Source organism: Ziziphus jujuba, chromosome 5, assembly GCF_031755915.1.
Source record: "Ziziphus jujuba cultivar Dongzao chromosome 5, ASM3175591v1".
Taxonomy (NCBI): domain Eukaryota; kingdom Viridiplantae; phylum Streptophyta; class Magnoliopsida; order Rosales; family Rhamnaceae; genus Ziziphus; species Ziziphus jujuba.
Genome location: NC_083383.1, coordinates 14,462,682 through 14,482,225, shown reverse-complemented (window position 1 = coordinate 14,482,225; position 19,544 = coordinate 14,462,682). Strand labels below are relative to the sequence as shown.

General features: G+C 31.9%; 2 protein-coding genes across 6 annotated transcripts; one reads left to right on the top strand and one right to left on the bottom strand.

Annotated features, from left to right (window-relative positions):
* Positions 1–53: 53 nt before the first annotated feature.
* On the bottom strand, positions 54–4,620 carry LOC107421104 (PLASTID TRANSCRIPTIONALLY ACTIVE protein 6, chloroplastic). The gene is made up of 6 exons (XM_016030264.4): positions 3,796–4,620; positions 3,624–3,692; positions 3,040–3,144; positions 1,356–1,475; positions 557–646; positions 54–473 (listed from the first exon to the last, which is right to left on the bottom strand). The coding sequence occupies exons 1-6, from the start codon at positions 4,303–4,305 to the stop codon at positions 357–359; spliced, it is 1,011 nt and encodes a 336-aa protein (XP_015885750.3). The 5' UTR covers positions 4,306–4,620; the 3' UTR covers positions 54–356.
* Positions 4,621–9,876: 5,256 nt separating this feature from the next.
* LOC107409768 (ubinuclein-1) lies at positions 9,877–18,380 on the top strand. Of its 5 annotated transcripts, none has more exons than XM_048475569.2 (13): positions 9,878–10,591; positions 11,153–11,239; positions 11,356–11,448; positions 11,589–11,665; positions 11,891–12,488; positions 13,550–13,646; positions 13,772–13,881; positions 14,042–14,125; positions 14,999–15,124; positions 15,948–16,085; positions 16,198–16,245; positions 16,796–16,897; positions 17,656–18,380. In XM_048475569.2, the coding sequence occupies exons 1-13, from the start codon at positions 10,367–10,369 to the stop codon at positions 18,109–18,111; spliced, it is 2,241 nt and encodes a 746-aa protein (XP_048331526.2). In that variant the 5' UTR covers positions 9,878–10,366; the 3' UTR covers positions 18,112–18,380. The 5 variants fall into 5 exon arrangements, with proteins under 5 accessions (XP_048331529.2, XP_048331526.2, XP_060673227.1 ...); XM_060817244.1 differs by having other exon boundaries at positions 9,879–10,591; positions 11,894–12,488; XM_048475568.2 differs by having other exon boundaries at positions 9,880–10,591; positions 14,039–14,125.
* The last annotated feature ends 1,164 nt before the right edge of the window (positions 18,381–19,544 follow it).

The window sequence follows — 19,544 nt, the reverse complement described above, 5'->3', positions numbered from 1 at the left end:
ATCAACCCCAAAATGATTGAGATCAAAGACAATGACAACAGTTTCAGTCATAGTTATAGATGAAAGAAGAGCAAGAGGCAAATCCTGATATAGACTGATGAATAATACACAGTAATGGAGAAAATACAAGGTCTACCAACCTCTATGCCAATAAATTTGAAGCTGATAGAAGTTCTTAAATTTTTTATACCAAGAAGCTTCTATACATTAAGAACCAGCTCTCATCATTCTAAGGTTAGACCTTGTTGCCAGCAACATGATGAATAATTTTGATACGTCAGAGCATGCTCACCTCAACAACAAACTTTTCTTGCAAATTTATCTTCTAAGTGCAAACTTTAAACTCAGCTGAAAGATTAAAACCAATTTGAAACGGGAAAGTCCCGTAGCTTTCTAAGATGTCTCTCCATATCCTGTCTAGTCTTTGCCCATTCTTCCTTCTCTATTACGGTGGAGGGATCCTCTCTTTCACTCTGAAACCATATAAAAGAACAAGGAATTAGTTCACAAATGGCAATATAAATTACAGAAAGTCTTTTGGACCAGCGTTGCTTACCACAGGAATAATTTTGAAGGAGTTCCCATTGTCACGTATTACAAGAAGGTCCTTTTTCCTATCCCTATTTCTTCCTTCTGGAACTGTGACCTTTAGAAGGCATAAAAACAACAACAAAGTTAAGAAGGCATAAAAACAACTACAAAGTTGAGTGCAGTAATAGAGAAAAGTCATAAAACAGGCTGCATTTATCAATTTAAGGTTTCAATAACTAGAACTGAGATTCCTTTTTTTTTTTTTTTTTTTTTTTTTCCTTTTTGGGGGGAGGGATTACAATATATTCTCAATTAGAAGGGAGGGAGATGACTACATCCAGTCCTGGTCAGTGGTGTTTACCACTGGGCCAAGCCTACGAATACAACTAGCACTGGCATTGGTAGGCATCTTGTTTTTCTCATAATCTCAAATATACAACTTATGCAACAAAAAGCTTCAATCAACTTGGTCAAAGATGTCCACCACTGCAATTATCTATGGCCTTATTTGGATTTTTTTTTTCCCCCTATAATCTTCTATGCTAGCTTATCATTATGTCTAAATGCTAGGAGGCCTTCTACACTTATTTGTAATGTTCTACTGTCACTTCTAAAAATTAAGAATCTAAAACAAACTTCAAATATATGGAAATTTAGTTTTCACTTAGAACATTGTCACTTTCCAATTTCAAACGTGTTCCTATGAAGAAAGGAGCAGAAGCAAATTAACAAAGTCAAAAGAAATTAAAACTTGAGAAGGGAAAAGCCATAATAAAATTCTACAGGCAATAACAGTATCTACTATAAACATATAAAGCTCTCACCAGAACTTTCGCTCTAGTAATTGACTTTGTTTTGGAATCTATTACATAAATCTCCTCAAAATCCAATATGAATTCTGGGTCACCCAATCTTCGATTTCTGTAGTGCTTCGTCAAGAAAACCTGCAAGCCAGATGCAGCCAGAAGATGTTAGTTGCTGAAAAGTAGAATTCATTTGTCAAAGAAGAAGAAGAAGAGAAACATCCATTTAGACTATAGTTTAATTTTGCGACTAAGAGGTAAGAACGTCACAACACAATGACCAAAAAATTCTCCTACAATTGCAAGCATACGAAGGAAATTTTGAAATTCTTACATAGTGAAATATTGCCAATGCCCTAATGTATAAAGCTGCATTCTTTTTGCAAATGAATAAAACTTGTGCAGTTAAGAGAGTATAAATTCTATATTAACATATATAGGTTGGGTTAATTTGGTCACTTCATCAGTTAAAGAGTTAAAATATCTTGTCAAATGTGATAAAAGTTTGACTTGTGAGAACAATCCAGAAAGATAGAAGATGGGCAATGCCAGGTAACTTCCAAGTCAGTAAATCATCTGATGCTGACCCAAGTTAGCCAAAGTTCACTAATTTGGATGGATGTTTACTCTACAATAATTTAAGATTTCTAGCGAGGTCTGGAGTTATTCTCCAGTTTCTCTCCAATGATTCTGAGGTAATATTGACATAATGATTCCTAACCAGATTTTTCTTTTTCATCTCGGTTGTTGTTTTCAAGTACCTTTTTTCCCTGTTAAACTTAAATGTTATTTTGCACCCACATTGCCGTTCTTACCTTTTCACTATCCCTCTTGCTCCTAGATTAAATCTTGGATAAAGTTTACATTTTATTTAAAACAAACAGCAATTAAAAAATGTAGAGACCAGAAATCTCCATGGACCATGACAACTTAGGATAATTTTAGCCGCCATAATTTAAGAAATACCAATTTGCAACCATAGTGAAGTCCAATAGGCGGTGCTTAAATTCACTACATGCCAGGTTACATTTTCTCATTTTAAGACTGATTTCCTAATCATCAGATGTAAGGTCAGTATCTGTACTGGTGTCTAGAATCTTTCAAAAACCAAGTAAATTTAGGAAATTGCTCGTGTAAGATAAAATAACTAAGATGTCAAATTTACATAACAGGGCTTAAAACCAAATTTCAAAATTATATTATTTTTCAAACGATGTTGGCAGTCCCCCTAACTTACTACTACAACAATTTTATGTGTATTTACCAAAGAAATAAAAAACCTGCAGCAAAATTAAAACTTCACTTCTATACTTTATCTGCTTTTGTATTTATGATATATGCCAGATACAGAAAACATAAGAGTGAATCAGTCAAAAAAGTAATGTACATACATCATATGTAAAACTATTAATCCTCATGAGATGAGATGGATTTATCATCAGGTTATGCACTTATTTCAGTTAGCTCATTCAGTAAAGAATAACACCTTCCAAACAGATGTATATGGTCGTTTTGCATTGGGCAACCCTGGACATGATATGTTGCCTCACAGATCCATGGATTACATGTAATCTAGGGTCTGTTGGGCAACATAACATGTCCAACATCACTCACTCAGTGGAATATTCTCCTATATATATATATATAAATATATATATGCCTCGTAGCCCATTCTGTGAAGAAAGAAAGAAAAAAGTATTCATACCTTCTGTATCTCCCTATCGGTCTTGTACATTGGACCTCTTGGTGCATCAATAGGTGGTTCTGTGACATTGTAGATTCCGAAATCACTCTTGGCACAGCGTATATACTGCAATTTTTATATAAAATGAATAAAATTATACATGGATTATCATATCAATTTTACCATATTTTATGCTTCTCCACACATATTAACTCTCAAAGAATTACCATACTATTTTTAGTAACTAACTAACCAGCACTGTTTCTAACTATTAGCAACTTGCTTGAATTTAAACATAAAAATAATAAGAAAAAAGCCCTATGTGGGATATAAAACAAGGCAAAATTCTTGATTGTCTTTAGCTCACATTTGATTGTCTTTAGCTCACATTTATTTGCTAATGAAACGATCATTATAGCAGGGGAAAAAAAAAAGTTTTTTTTTTTTTTTTTTTTTTCTCCCTCCCAAGGGATCTTGATATTAGATTTTTACAAGTTTTATATGCTTTTCAATCTAAGAAAAGCTTCACATAAAGGATGGGAATTTTTCTCAAACCCAAAATGCAACTTATCAACTAAAATGTGCATTCTTCAAAAACACAGTACCTTCTGAGGCATTGGAGCAAGAACCTTTGGAATCGCATATACATCTGTGTCCGGAGGAGTAACATACATCTACATAACCCATTTCAAAATAAATCAACAAAAAACTAACCAAAAAAAAAAACCATAAATCGCAAATTAAAATAAAAAAATGAAACCATTAAAAAAATTTTACCTCCCTGAAATCATAGACATCGTTATCCGGGTCGGGTGGTTTTCTGATGAAAAAATCACAGTCGAGCAAGCTGATCTTATGGAACTCATCCTCGTTAATCCTATAATCGACAACCGTCTCGGAGTCCCAGCCACGTGTGGACACGAAGCTCTTGCTCTGCACAATGGCAATGTCGTCCTCGCCGTCGCCGCTTCCGGAAGCCGAAGATGAGGCAGAGACTAAGGTGTCGTACTCGATATCGAAATCCTTCTTGTTGTCGACCTCCTCGAGCTCCTCGTCGTCCATGTCGTAGTCATCGGGACCTGCGCCATCGGCGTCGCCGTCGTCGGCGCGTACAACGAAGGGGCTGTTTGGTAATGGGGTTAAGGAAAAGGGTTTGAGGTTTAGGGAAGGAAAGGCGAGTGGAGAGGGAGAGTGAAAGAAGGGTTGGGATGAGGTGGTGACGGTGGTGGGTGTGAGAGGTTTGGAAGAGAAAGGTGGAGGAGAGAGAAGCAGAGTGGTTGTTCTCATGGCCTTTTTTTTTTTTTAGGGAATAAGGGTTTTAAGATTAGAACGGAGTGAGTCGCTGTGATTTTTCTGAGGGTTCTTACTGGTTCGCGCGCTTGCGCAGAGAAAATAGATGAATTGGAAAATGATGATGCTCTGTTTTTCCCACTCTTATCTGATCTTTGCTTGTTTACCCGTAAAACGCCATGCCGTTTGTTTTCTAAAATATTTATTGTTTCGGAGGATTGTTAATCAAGCTCAGTTTACATAATTGTGAGCACAAAACATAATAATTTTATGGATGCTGAAGTATTATTTGAAAAGACAATAAGAAAATGTCATTCAGACCTTCTCGATTTTGTTCTGATTGCGGTTACATTTTATGCTTATAAAAAATTATCCTTCAAATTTATTTGTCAAATTTTACTAAGGGTAGGGTTTTCAAATAGGATTGAGCAACTCGATCAAACCAAGCAATTAGCGTTGGTTGGTTCGATTTTTCACTTATAGTTTGGTTTAATTTGGTTTTATATGTGAAAAAATCAGATATATCAGTTTAGTTTGCAGGTCCGTAAAAATTCATTTAATCTAACCCACAACGAATCGATTAATCTATCTACAATATCAATTAATATATAGCTTTTTATATAAAAATACTAAATAATACACATATTTGTAAAATATTTTATTAAAAAATTACTCCCGCCGTTTGATTTTCCATATCTTAAAACAAGTTGAAAACAAATTCCAATTTTATTATTATCAAAATTTTCAATTTAGCCATTTTTCTTTTCAAAATTTTCAATTTAGTTTAGTTCATTTTTTCTTCTTTGTTATGTGGGGTTTCGAAATTAGTTTATTATTCATCAAAATTTTTAACTTTATGAAACTACTCTCTCTCTCTCTCTCTCATTTTCTAATCTCCATCACTTCGTTTTTTTGGTTTTGGTTTTGATAAGAAACATAGCATCATCTTCAAAAACCTATTTGTTTTCTTTCTTTCTTCCTAAATAACTAAAAGATTACCCTTTTTCTTTTTCCAATATAAGCTCCAAATTCATGCAAAACCCTTTTTTTAATGAAAAACAGAAAAAATAATTAACAAAAACCAAATGATATCCCAACTTCTTCTTTTTTCCTAAAAATAAAAAATAAAAAAATAAAAAAAAGTATGTGCAACTTGTATTCTATGTTAATGATGCAGAATTATTAAAGCAATCCGGCTAGCTATGAAGATTGTGTTGGCTATTGGGTGCTGATTTTGTTTGTGTTAGTTTTTGTTTTTGTTTTTATGTAGGAAAACACATTTTAAGTTTTTTGGTGCTATTGGCTGGTTTGTTCCTTTGACTTTTGATCTTTTGTGTAACAATTGCAAAATTGGTAAGCCACTTACCCTTTTAATTTATTTTTTTTCCTTATTTTTGTAGCTAGAGGCTCTCTTTGTAAAGTATAGTGAAGTTTAGGTTGTAAATCTGATTGCTGTGAAATTTAGAATAAATGAAACGTAGTAAAAATTAAGCTATGAAATTTGTTTGTTGCGAAGTGATTTGAAAACTGTGGATTTTATGAGGTGTAGTTTTTGAAATTTGTTTGTTTTGAAATGTTTTTTATGTGGTTGTTCCGTTATTAGGGTTCATATGTTTTCATTTATGATAATTAAATTTTTTAAAATTTATTTAATTGCTTATTTAAGTTATTATGGAAATGCTGCTATAGAAATCTAATAATAAGTTAAAATTATTTGGTTACATTAAGATTTTATGTTTAAAATCTTATTAACTACTATATACTAAAATCTTAAAATCTGATTGCATGTTAAATAAAATTGCATATTGAAATCAAATTGAATTTTATTGTTAAAATCTCATTGTATCTTAAAATCAAATTACTAAATTCTGATTGAATCTTAAATTGTAAAATATGATTGTATGCTAAAATTATATGTTTAAAATATGATTATATGTTAATATATGGTTATATATTGTAGATTTTACATTTATATTTGTCTATATGTTTCCACTAGGTTTTTTTTATTTTCATGTGTGTTTTTCAATAGGTTTCAAAATGGATGAGCATCATCATGATTTATATGATATTAATGAGTTAGAAGAGTATTTAAATGAAAAAAAAAAAGAAGAAGAGAGAGTTGAGTTTTAACCTTCAAAATTAAATAAGCCTTATAAAACTACGTATATAAAATCTTCTAGGCTCCAGCCATGATTTAGAATCAGTTTGAAAAAATGAAGATAGTAATCCAAATAATCCTAGAGGCAAATGTAAATATTATGTGATAGATTATATATGTAATACTAAGAGATATGGAACTAGTATATTGCGAAATCAATACAAAAAGTACCTTAATAGAATGGTCGATAAAAGGCAAAATATTCGTACCTTTGATAGTGGTAGTAGTAATTTGGTGTCCACAACATTTAATAAAAAGACATGTAGGCTTTTATGTGATAAATGATAGTCATAGATAAATTGCCATTTAGCCATATTGAAGGGGAAGGGTTTAGAAAATTTTGTCATGCTTTGAACCTCAAGTATGATCCTCCATCTTATAGAATAGTTTTTAGAGATGTATTTCAATTGTATTTAAATTATAAAAAAAAAAAAAAAGCTATGAAGAGTGTGTTTGCAATGGGTAAGCAAAGAGTTTGTCTTACCATGAATATATGGACTTCCATTCAAAATAACAATTTATGACTCTTATTAGTCACGTTATTGATGATGATTGGCAATTGCATAAGAGAATCTTAAATTTTATGATTTCCAAAATCATAAAGGTGAGACAATTGATAAGATTATAAAGAATTGTTTCATTGAATGGGATATTGAGAGGTTTCACAATAAGAGTTGATAATGGGTTTTCAAATGATTTGACTTTTAATTTTTTGATTAGAAAATTAAGAGATTGGAAAGGAAGTGTTATGGATATGGTGAATTTTTACATGTTTATTATATTACTCACATTATACATTTGATTATGACATTTGAATTAAGGAAGATCCATGATAGTATTGCTGGGATTTGCATTGCTATTAAATATATTTGATCATATTCTTCAAAGTTACATAAATTTAAAGAATGAGTACAGAAGTAAAATGTTAAGTTTCAAGAGATTATGGTTTTGGACGTGTCTACTAGGTGGGATTTCATCTTTTGATGTTGAACTCAGCTTTGAAATATAAAAAATCTTTTAATAGAATGATAGATGATGATGGACACTTTGGTGGATACTTTAAAGAGGATGAAACTGAAAAAGAAAAGAGCTGGACCACTTGAAATTTTTAGTTATTATAAGGTTACATTAAAATTTAGTTATCCTTTGACCATTACTTACAATCTGTGTTTTTATAAATTAAGTTTGATGTATAATACTCTTGTTGAATGGAATAATAGTGGAAAACATTTGATGTTTTATATGATAAATAAAATGTTGATAAAGTTTAACGAATATTGAAGCTTTCTTGGAAATGTCAACAAATTATTGCTAATTGCAGTTGTGTTTTATCCACGGTATAAGTTAGAATATAAACCATATTTCTTTGAAAATGCTTATAAAGGTTTTAAAGGTTAAATTTTCGACTAAAGGGATGAAGGACATTTTTGTTAATCTTTATAACTTTTATAAAAAAAAGTCATTCTAAGCATGAAAATACAAATGTGTCATATCTCAATGATAATGAATCAATGGGAGCACACTAAAGTGGGAAATATTCAATTGATATCAATTGTTTTAAAATTTATAATTTTTTGGAAATCTTTTTTTTTTTGGTAATAATTTTTTTAAAATATTATTGCTTCACTCTTGCACCAATTGATATCAAATTTGAAGGTGTTGTGTTTGAATTTTCATGGGTATATCGTGGGAAAGATTTCTTTAAATGAATAAGATTGAAGCAAGAGCATTATTAAATATTTAGATGGGTATATGTTGGGTTTCAATTCAGTTTATCATAATAGGGTTTAACAAAATCTGTATAGTAGGATGACCGATTAAGGAATCAATAAAAAAAATATATTGTTAGAAAAACAATTTTGGTTATCAAATATTTTCACTAACAATAGTATTAGAGTTAACAAAATATTTATCAAATTTGTTTATTAAATGAAATGATAATATTTGATTAGTTTACATTTTTATTCACCGATCTATTTAAGGATCATTTGTTCATATCTAAATTATACTACTTTTTTTTTTAAATTAAGTTATATAAATATGTTAACTAATAATATATTAACACTTATAATGGTAAATGTTTTGATACTGTAGCACTTCTGTTTTGCCAAATTTTAGTTGCCGAGTGATTTGATATCTTTTCAAGGATAAACAAATCACAATGATCGTTGCTTTTATTTCCAATTGTTTTTTTTGATATTTTGCAATGAATACAATAAAATTCTTGTTATCAACAGTGCTTTTCTTTAAATACTTTTGACTTATTTCATTCTTACTTTTATGAACTAATGAATATATAATAAATTGTTTTTCATTTTCTATAAACAAAGGGATTAGGTTGATAATTAATATTCTTTTTTTTAATCAATTTTATAAAAATTAAATCTTTTTGAATTAGTAGAATTTTTATTTTTTTATTTTTTTGTCATGACCTTAAAATTTAGGTACGTGGGCATATCATTGCACCAATCTCACTTTCAGTTTATGTTTAGACTATATTTATTTGCTAACTAATAATATAATAAAAATATCATCTAGCTGCATCATTTGGAAAATACTCTAATGCCTATAATATATAAATTTAATCTAAATATGAATCAATAATCTTTTAAACAATTAAACTAGAAAACAAACAAATTAAATACTTTTATATCATTTAATAAAAAAAATTTAGTGATTTAGTATTATTCATATAAACAAGTGTAATTTTAGTATTTAGTATTTAGTGCCCTAATGCAGTACTTTTTTTTTTTTTTTAAATAATTTTGATTCCAATTTGTATGCTTTGATAGTATGTATATATATTATTTTTTTTTTATCAACTTATATATAGAGAAACATTCTATTGAGTGATTAAGTTTAAGATAATCTAGACGATACAAAATGTGAAAATAGAGTTTATAAGTTTCAAAACATGTTTAACATGTGTTAAGTTTAATATATCATCGTAAATTCAATTGTCTAAAAAAATAGAACTACATATATAAAATATAAAAATGAATGATTCATCTACCATTATATTTGAATATTTGACTAATGTATTTCACAAACTATTTGGTCATTGACGAAACAAGTATGTTTAATAGTTGAACATGTATATCTATGCTCATTCGATTAGATTAGACTTACGATGATTTGTCCAAAAAAATAATCTTGGTCAAATACTTATTCCAAAAGAACATGTCCAAGATATAAACAGTATAATTTTAAAGAAGGTATCTACCTTTCTAGAAAAGAAGGAAAAAAGTATCCATCTCCAATCAATTTTTACATAATTTACCACAACTAATATGATTATTTATTTATTTGGGTAAACTCTTTCAAATTTTAATTTTATTAAACTCGAAAGAGTCATGAGTAGGCTAAATGCCTAGTGGCCGATGGTCCATCAATTCTAAAACCCGTTCACCGGCAAAAAAGCCTTAAATCAGGGCGGCAACGGGTTTCGGCTTTAAATGTTTGGCCAAAGAGACAAAAATTCAATAGAGAATTCGGGTTCGGATCCACCCCAATAGGAAGTCCATACCCGTCCCCATCTCTCTTCCCTCCTCTCCGCACCCCCTACCCTCACTTTCTCGCAAAAGAAAGTGCAAGAAAATTTTTCAACACCCTGTTGTTTATGCAGTTAAAACCCCTCTACCAAATATTTCCCTCTATCCCGCCTAATCCTCTTAACTCCTATTTGTCTCTCTCTCTCTCTCTCTCTAAAAATTCTCTCTCTATCTCTCTTTCTTTCTCCCCTTTATCAATTCCTTTTCCTGGCAAATTCTCTTCTGTCTGTCTAGGGCTTAGACCTGAGACCTTCCCTTTGCTCCCTATGTTTCTCGCATCTTAATTATCGAATCTTCGATCCGAATACCCTAGGATTCTGGTTCTCCCAGAATTTCCAATTCCCATTCGATGATGGAGGAAGAGAAAGGGAGCGGTGATTCGTTAAGGGCTTCGTCGTCGTTTCTCAAAGCGGGTGACCGGCAAATGTTCACGGTGGAGTTACGTCCCGGAGAGACTACTATAGTTTCGTGGAAGAAGCTCATGAAGGACGCTAACAAAGTCAATGGGCCTTCTACTTCCGCGCCTGAGCCTCCCGCCAATGCTCACCCACGTCTCGAGTCTCGTATAGCTCCGGTGAGCCTCTCTAATCGTGATATAGACCGCTGTGTTTTATTCGCTGCTTTGTGTATTGGGTCGTGTGTTTTTTTTTTTTTTTTTTTTTGTTTTTTTTTGCGTTTAACAGTATAATTGAGACGTGCCCATGAACTGCAATCTGTACTTTGCGAAGCTGGGTGTGATATTTTGGTGTTAAAACAGTAGTTTGACGTACTTCAGAGTGCGTTTTCTTTTTTACCCGATGAAACTTGACTTGGGTTGTTGACATCGCCATGTGGGTTTTGACATTCTTTGCTTCCTTCACGGTTTGCATGTTTGGCTCTGAAAATTTGTTTCACGAGCATGATGGTTGGAAGGTTAATAATTGCATGAGCCTTGTGAAAACCCGCATATATTTCATTATTGCAGACTTTATATGATTTATGGTTATAGCCAGTATCTTTGATTTTGGCTTGCTGATCATACCAAGAATATACATATTCTTTAGGTTTCCCTTTTGGGCGTCAGTAGTCATATACAATCTGTTTTTCTCCTCTATATGTCATTTAACGTCCCTATATACCTGTGTGTCGACTTTAGGTGCAACCGGATGGTGATGAAGTTAAAGATGGGCCTGCAACAAATCGCTTTAGTGCGGTTATTGAGAAGATTGAACGCCTTTATATGGTATGTAAATTTTGTTTAGAATTGTTTTGTCGTTCGTTCTTCTAGTAGCGATTGTATGGTTGATTTTTACAACATATCTTATTCCATTATGCTAACTTTCAAAAAACATGTTTCAGGGTAAGGACAGTAGCGATGATGAAGATCTAAATGATATTCCTGATGATGATCAGTATGATACAGAAGACTCTTTTATTGATGATGCTGAGTTGGTTAGTCTCTTAATTGGTTACTTGTATTTTAAAATCTATGTTGATCCTTATGCATCTGTAATTTTTTGCATTCTTATTTTCGTATGAATTTTTGTTATATACATTATGGTCATAATGGTCCATTGTTATGTGTTGTGCAGGATGAATATTTTCAAGTTGATAATTCAGCAATAAAACATGATGGGTTTTTCGTGAACAGGGGAAAACTGGAACGCATGTGGGTTTCTTTAATCTTCTTTTATGATAGTGGCCCTTTTCTCAAGTATCATTTATCAGTTGCATAGCATCATTTGTTTTCTTTGTGCAAAATAAGGTCATCTTGTCTAGAAATCTTCTGGCTTTTATTAGAAGAGAATATTCAATATATAGTTGTGTTACTATGTCTAATTTGACAGTTTTTTTTAATATTATTTATTTATTTATTTATTTCCTGTCATGCTAGAAGTGAGCCTGCTGCATTGCCGAACCAGCAACCAAAGAAAAGGAGAAGGAAAGATTTAGCAAAGGGTAATGGTGAAAATGATGATGGTCACTTGCCAAATAATAAACATGCAAAATTAAGTAAGATGGCAGCTGCAAAGGTTACATCAAATCTCACAAAAAGCTCTTCTACGCCCTCTCAACCTGTGGCTGTAGCTGGTGAACACTTTGAAGATGTGAAACTTCAGAATCAGTTTAACGCTTCTGATGGTTCTAAAAAGAAATCATCTGATTCTAAAACAATGTTGGATCCTACATTTCTGAAAGTTTCAAATGGAGATGCATCTGTACCACTACCAGAGGGGAAGGATTTTGATAAGCAGAAGACTGGAGTCCTCCTATCTAAGGATTCAAGTAGTAAACTTAAAGATGTTGGTGCTGATGGTTCACACCTGAAATATCATGAAAAAAGTGCTTATTCACAATCCAGACCCCAATCTGGAAGACCACTGGGTAATGTTGATGAGCTGGATTCATCAGTTCGGGCCAGAGAAAAAAATGGGATTCGTGAACCGTTGGACCTTAACACTTTTGAGGGGAAATATTCCATTCCAACAATGGTTAGTATTTCTTACATTTATGGCTCAATAATTTACTGTCCATAATCCCTGGACTGACCATTAATTTTATGGCTTTCATGATATATGATGCTGAAATCCAGGCTTGTCTTGATTAATTTATGAATATTCCATCTGACATGGTAAAAATGTACATTCATTACTATGTGATTTGTTGAATACTTGATCAGAAGTCTCAAAGGGGTGAATGGTGCGGGAGATGATGATTTTCTATTAAGCTAAGTAATAAACATAGTTTGCACCAGTTGTTGCTTTCCAATTCTTAAGTTTGTATGTGGTGTGTTGGTTGGAGATGTTGTCTTAAAGCGTTATGCTCTAATCAGTTTATACTATTGTCTTTGCACTTTCATACCTTTCTTACAAATAAGGAACATTTTATTAGAAGTAACTTTAGAGCACAATAAGATAGAAGAGATAATTTACTATGGAAATAAAATGATAACAATTTCTGAAAGGAAGATGAGAAATAGTGGCTGAATATGTTTTCCTCAGCACCTAACATAAAATTAAGATGAAAACTATCTGGAGGCGCTTGAGGTAATTGTTTTATTTGTTCTTGTACTATCTCTTAGGAGCAATACATATGTTTATTGTAAGTTGCATGGCTTAATTACATGTTTGCTTCAACTGCATCCTTTGGCTTGCACCTATGGCCTGGCTTTGTTGTAATTTGCAAGGCATTTACCATGAACTCATCATTTATGAGCACCTTTCCTTCTAAGATATAGATGTATTTTAAATAGTAGAACCTTATTCCTTGAATAGTTTGAGGGTTGAGTTGGATATGTAAAGCCTATCATAGGTATCCGAAAAATCTAACCGTCAATCCCCTTTTTCCTATATATGTATATATATTACCATTTGCTTTTTCCTGGATGAGCTGCATTGTTGGAAAAGCAGATGAGGTCTCAATTACATGTTGGAACTACTGGAATTTTACTTTCTGTTCTGCATTTTCTTCTTATCCTGGAAATTCAGCCACAAGTTTAGTTTCAAATGTTTTCTCCATGGCGCTAGTTTATAATCTGAATTTAAATGTGCAGAAAACTCATGTGCACAAAAGGGATGGTTCTAGTGTAAGGCCAAAAAGCTCAATGCTTGAGAAGGCTATTAGGGAGTTGGAGAAGATGGTTGCAGAATGTAAGATCATTGATTATTTTGACATTTCTACTCTTATTTGATGCTATTTTGATGTTCTTTATATATAAATAGAGCCTGAGGAACGTTTTTGGCAAATAATTTATTCTTTGTGTGAAATATTACAGCAAGGCCACCTGCTGTGGAGAATCAAGAGGGTGATATTTCATCACAGGCAATTAAAAGAAGATTGCCTAGAGAAATAAAGATGAAACTTGCTAAAGTTGCCAGACTAGCGGTACTCTAGAATTTTTAGTTTGAACATAGTTTCATAATTGCTTAATCTTTGCTTCTAGGCATCATAATTGTCATATTTGAAACCAGACCATAAACACACAGAGAAACATATCTTCTTTTAACCTGTGAAGAAATTTACACATTTTCTTTGGATGCAGCAGGCTAGCCATGGGAAAGTATCCAAAGAGTTAATTAACCGACTTATGAGTATTTTGGGTCATTTAATACAGCTGAGAACATTGAAGGTATAGAGAGTTTGTTGAAAGCACAATGAGATTCTCCAGTTCCTGTTACTTAATTTTTAAATTTCAACCATTACTTATTATGGTTCTAAACGAAGGATATGCTTGCATGTGGTTTTGGAATTAGTGACTTGGTTGCAATTTAAGAAATAATTGAAGCATTCCTTCCTTCTCTATCTCTTGGGTGATGATTCTAGAAACAGAATTGATAATGAATATATTACATATAATTGGAACTTTTATGGATTTTGGCTCTTAAGTTATGTGAGTAAAGTTCCTTAACTTTCTAAATAAGATGTGCTACGACTCTTGGATGGCTTGTTATAATCTCGATAGGCTATCATTATCATTTTGGCTAGTTCAAGTATGGTTGATGTAATTAAATGGCAATCAAAATATGGTTTTTGAAGATTGAATATATATTGTCAACCTATAGGGCCCTAGCAGAATGAAGTCTCACTATTTTTTAGATCCATGGACCAATTAAATTCAATGAGATCTTTATTCACGTTTTTCTTTTATCTTGTTACTTCTGCATGAAACTGACCTTTTAATGTTAGAATTGTTCCTTCACATTTACTAAAGTTCAATCAATTATTCTGTATTTTTTATGGACACATAAGTTACTTTTTGTGGATTATGGACAAGGTTATTGGATAAAATAATAGTGCTCGTAATTGGGGATGTATTGGTTTTATTTTCATCTGGCTTTTTTTTTTTTTTTTTTAATCTTTATTCCCTTCCTTTTTTCTTTTTCACTTTTATTGAAAATTACTAGATGATGATGTTTCTGCAATGGTTTTTTTTTTTTTTTTTTTTTTTTTTCTTTTTTTTTCTCTCTCTCATATATATATATGTATGTATATATATCTTCAGAGAAACTTAAAAGTCATGATTAGTATGGGTCTGTCAGCAAAACAGGAGAAAGACGACAGGTTTCAACATATAAAGAAGGAAGTTGTAGAGATGATTAAATTGAGGACCCCCTTATTGGAGTCCAAGGTACGAATAGCGGAGTCTGTGTTCGAATTGTTGTTTTTTTTAGCTGGTGAAAGGTTATTTCTCTGTATTAATAATTGATGAAACTGGTTGATAGTATTGTTCTTGGTCATTTTATACTTGACTTAACAAAAGCTGTTACCTTTTTGTATGGAATCAGCTTCTATGATCCCTTTTTGCTTTACATGAGGTTTTTTTCTTCTGCTAATGGAGACTTTTGTATTTTTCACTGGCTAGGCATATGTTTGACCAGTACCTTGTTAGCATCCAGCACACTTTCCCTTTCTAAAGTTATTTATCTTTGTTTATTGGGGTCACAGTCTTTTGTCAATTGTCATTATTAGTGTCATCATGGTACTTATTGCTTAAGTTTATTAGGGTAAACAAAGCTTGTTATCTACACCAAATTGAGTAATTTTTATGATCTTCTTTTATCCTAAGTCTCGTGGAGCATTTTCTTTCGCTAATATTTGGTTTAATACTACTCAGATCTTTGCTCTTGTTATTACTTTTGTCTACATGGGTCATCCAGGTGGCTTTTCACTATTTTTGCTTTCTTAAGCAAGGCATTTGTTTTGTTGTTTTTCCTTGAGTCAAATGCTTTTATCCACACCATCCTAGATGAATTCTTTTTGTCTCTTTCAAAGGCTCCTGCATAGGAACATGGGTTTGGAGGAAATGATTTATCTTCTATGACATACATGCTGAACATTGTATGTGTGCGTGTGTTTTTTTCTCCCTTCAACCAGCCACCAGACGAGTGCATTGTCTCAGTGAGAAGAGTAATGTTTGTCATCATTAATGTGTGATTCATAATATGTTTTAGGCATTGGAGCAACAAGCTGGAGCATCAGATGATTTCCAAGAAGTTTCTGCTGAAGATAAAGAAACCTCTAAAAAAAAGTTTAGTATGGATGCAGCGTTGGAGGACAAGATCTGTGATCTCTATGATCTTTACGTTGATGTAATCTTCTTTGCTTGCAATGCCTGCTTTTGGGATACTTTGTTCCTTCTATTTTCATGAAAGCCTTTTGTGTGTGTATCTTATTTTTATTTTTGTTGTTTAACAAATGTAGGGACTGGATGAAGATGCTGGTCCACAAATCAGAAAGCTGTACGCAGAGGTATTTATATTTTTTAACTTTTACTTCTCCGGTGTTTCCAGCCCTTCCCCCTTTTTTTGTCTGTGATGCCGTATCTCTGGCTGCTTCCAAAGTATTTTTGTGAAATTTGTATTAAAGGACCATCAGACCATGAAAATGTCCACATACTTAATAGGGTTGTTGCTTATAGTTGGCGCATTTTAGACTTTTCAGCGCATTTTAGACTTTTCAGTTTGTTCTAATTTACATAATAAGGTGTTTCACGGATTTGTATGCGTGGCTACTCTCTTCCCTAATCTTCAGTCCCCTACATGCTTTCTGAAGAAATTTTTCGAAGCATTCACTTCATCAGGGAAAAGCTGAGTGATGTACTTTATATTATGAGACATGGCACCTTTAGCCAGTCATAATATGATTAAGTCTCCTTGTTGCCCAAAATTTTTCTAGTCTTTTTAATACTATCATGTGGTCTCCTCTTAGGCGGTTCTCTTGTTTAATATATTTTTGTCAATCAAATTCCCTTCAGTTTTAGTGAAGAGTTCCTAACATTTTTTATCCTTGTGTAAATCAGCTTGCGGGTTTGTGGCCACATGGTTTTATGGACAACCATGGGATCAAACGTGCAATTTGCAGGGCAAAAGAGAGGCGAAGAACATTATATAACAGAAATAAGGTACATAGGGTTGCTAAATCCTCTACTCAACATGCAAAATGATTTCTAATCTGTTATTGTTATGTTGTTGAGGTTGCTTAAAATTCCAAGCTTTTGGTTGGAGTATGTTCTTCTCATTCTATAAATTGTAGATCTTATACAAACTGCGATTACTTTCCTGTTTTAGCATAGGCAAGTCATATTTGTATGATTGTATCCTTGTTAAAACATACATATTGTTGTGTATTCCTTATATATAAAATAAAAAAAATCCAGTGTGCTTGATATGCCATTACTGACTTTGATATTTTTTAAGCTTCTCTTTCATTTGAATTTATCTGTTAAGAGGAATTCTTCAACTTTTTAAAGGGAAGAATTATGTATAAAGTTGATATGACAACTGCTATTCAGCTTTGTTAGGAGGGGCTACTTAGTCCGGTACAGATGAACTTATCTTGATGTTGAGTTTAGATGAACCTACTTTGCTTTTTCTCTATATAGAAAATCAGGGTTTTTCTCAAATTCTGTTGATTTTGTATCTGATCTAGCACGGGTGGGATGATATGTATTTGTGAACTAATTACGTAGCTTTCTTGTATGATTTTCCTCGAAGCTTGTCCAAAGAAAAGAATATATTTGTATTCCAATTTGACTAAATTATAGCTATTTCTGTAATAATCTTCCACTTTTGTGGATTATCTGACATACTGTTTTAGGCAGCTTTATTTATCCATTGATTTATGGTATATTTCTCGACAAATATTTTTGTTCGGGAACAGGAAAAAATTAGGAGGAAAAAGGTGTTGCCTCCGACAACAGAGGACACTGTTAGAGTTACAGCTAATTCAATTATTCAGCCACAATATACAGGAGAAAGGTTAGCCACAGAATCAGGCACTCATAGTTCAGCAAACAAGCCGGTTTCAAGTGCAGGTGCAGCGGTTCGGATGCCCAGTCCAATAAATGCTCCTAGTTTTGACAGACTAAAACAAGAGAAATTAAAAGGAAGTTCAAGCAATCCCATGGATCATGTAAGAGTGGGAGATGGCACCTTACCGAAGAAGAAGGTGAAGAGGAAGCCAGAAGTAGAATCGGATGAAACTCGTGTTCGAGCGGAGAAGTTACCTCCTCAACAAGGAGAAGAGAGACAGAAGTCATTGAAGCAGGCTGCAAGTATTCCTCATAAATCAAATCTTCAATCCAATGTTCTTCCAAGTGTTGAACAGTCGAGCTGACATGAGATAAACCTAGTTAGGAAGTTTTTGGATTATAAAAATGTTTGTGTAACGACGTCTTCAGATTTTTTATGTAATTTTTTCTTTTTTTCTTTTTTCATGGGTGGTCTTCATTCATTCTGACCTACTGATTGTTACCATTTTTGTAATTACATATTGTTGCATGGTGGCTTATTAGAGATTTATCTTTAAATAGATATGGCAGAAAGCTGTAATTTTCTTCAATTTACCAGATCTTAAGAATGTAAAGCTCTATTTTCTTCTCCTCTCCCCTTTCTGTTCTTTTTATTTTTATTTTTATTTTTGGGTATTTCCATTGACATATATTTAAGGACTGCTCTTATAAAAATATAACAGTTGTTACCAGAATTGTTCCTTAAAAATTTCTCTACTTTCTTGTTTGGATGGTATGTGTTACGACTGATGCTTCCTCAACTGTGGGATTGGGTGCAGGAAAATTTTTATATATGGATGTTGGTACGAGCATAAATATAATTGCCTTTCTTTTTATTAAATTTATATAATTGCAGAACAAAAACAGAATTATTTTATTTTTATTTTTTATAATATTTAAGAAAATCTAAACTTAAAGACTTAAGTGAGAGACAGTTAATTTCAATTTAAAAAAATGGTGTAATTTACTTTTGTGAAAATTTTGCAAAAAAAACTCGCGAGCAGCAATATAAGGGAAGTGTCACCAGCGCTTGCTGTAGCAGTGCTGAGTTTTATGATTATTCTTATAACATTACCTTTATAAGCTATAACTAATTCTCAAATTAAAAAAAAAAAAATGTTATAACTATAATTGTAAACAACAAAATATTGCAAGAAAATTTAAGATTTGATTCCGTTTTTTATTTATTTATTTTTTATTTTTAAAGCTTGCATGAAAACAAAAAGGAAAGATTATAGTGACGCCTCATGTATTTTGTTAATTTTACAAAAATATTTTTATTTGTTTTTAAATTATATAAACACATATTATTTTAATTTTTTATCAGTAAATTATCATATTTTTAATTAAATAAAAAAATATATTACAATATATATTTTTAAAATTTTTTTTAATTACAATCAAATATCTTCATGAAATTATAAAAATATAAACACGAAGATATCCAATTGTAATAAAATAAAAAAAAACTAAAAAATGAGTAGTGTAATATATTCTAAATAAAATCAATTACACTGCAATCCACTGTTTCAAAAAAGAAAAAATTGCAATCTGTATTTGCTAACTTTCATTTACTCATTTTTGTTATAAAAGTCATTTTGCAATTGCCTAGTTGGCATATCACTTATGATAGTTCTTTCTTTGGTCCTCTATTTAAGACCTGGCACTAAAATTTCCCTTTCCACTTTACATATATATATATATATATATATATATGTATATATACATATAAACATATATGAATATGTGAATATAAACA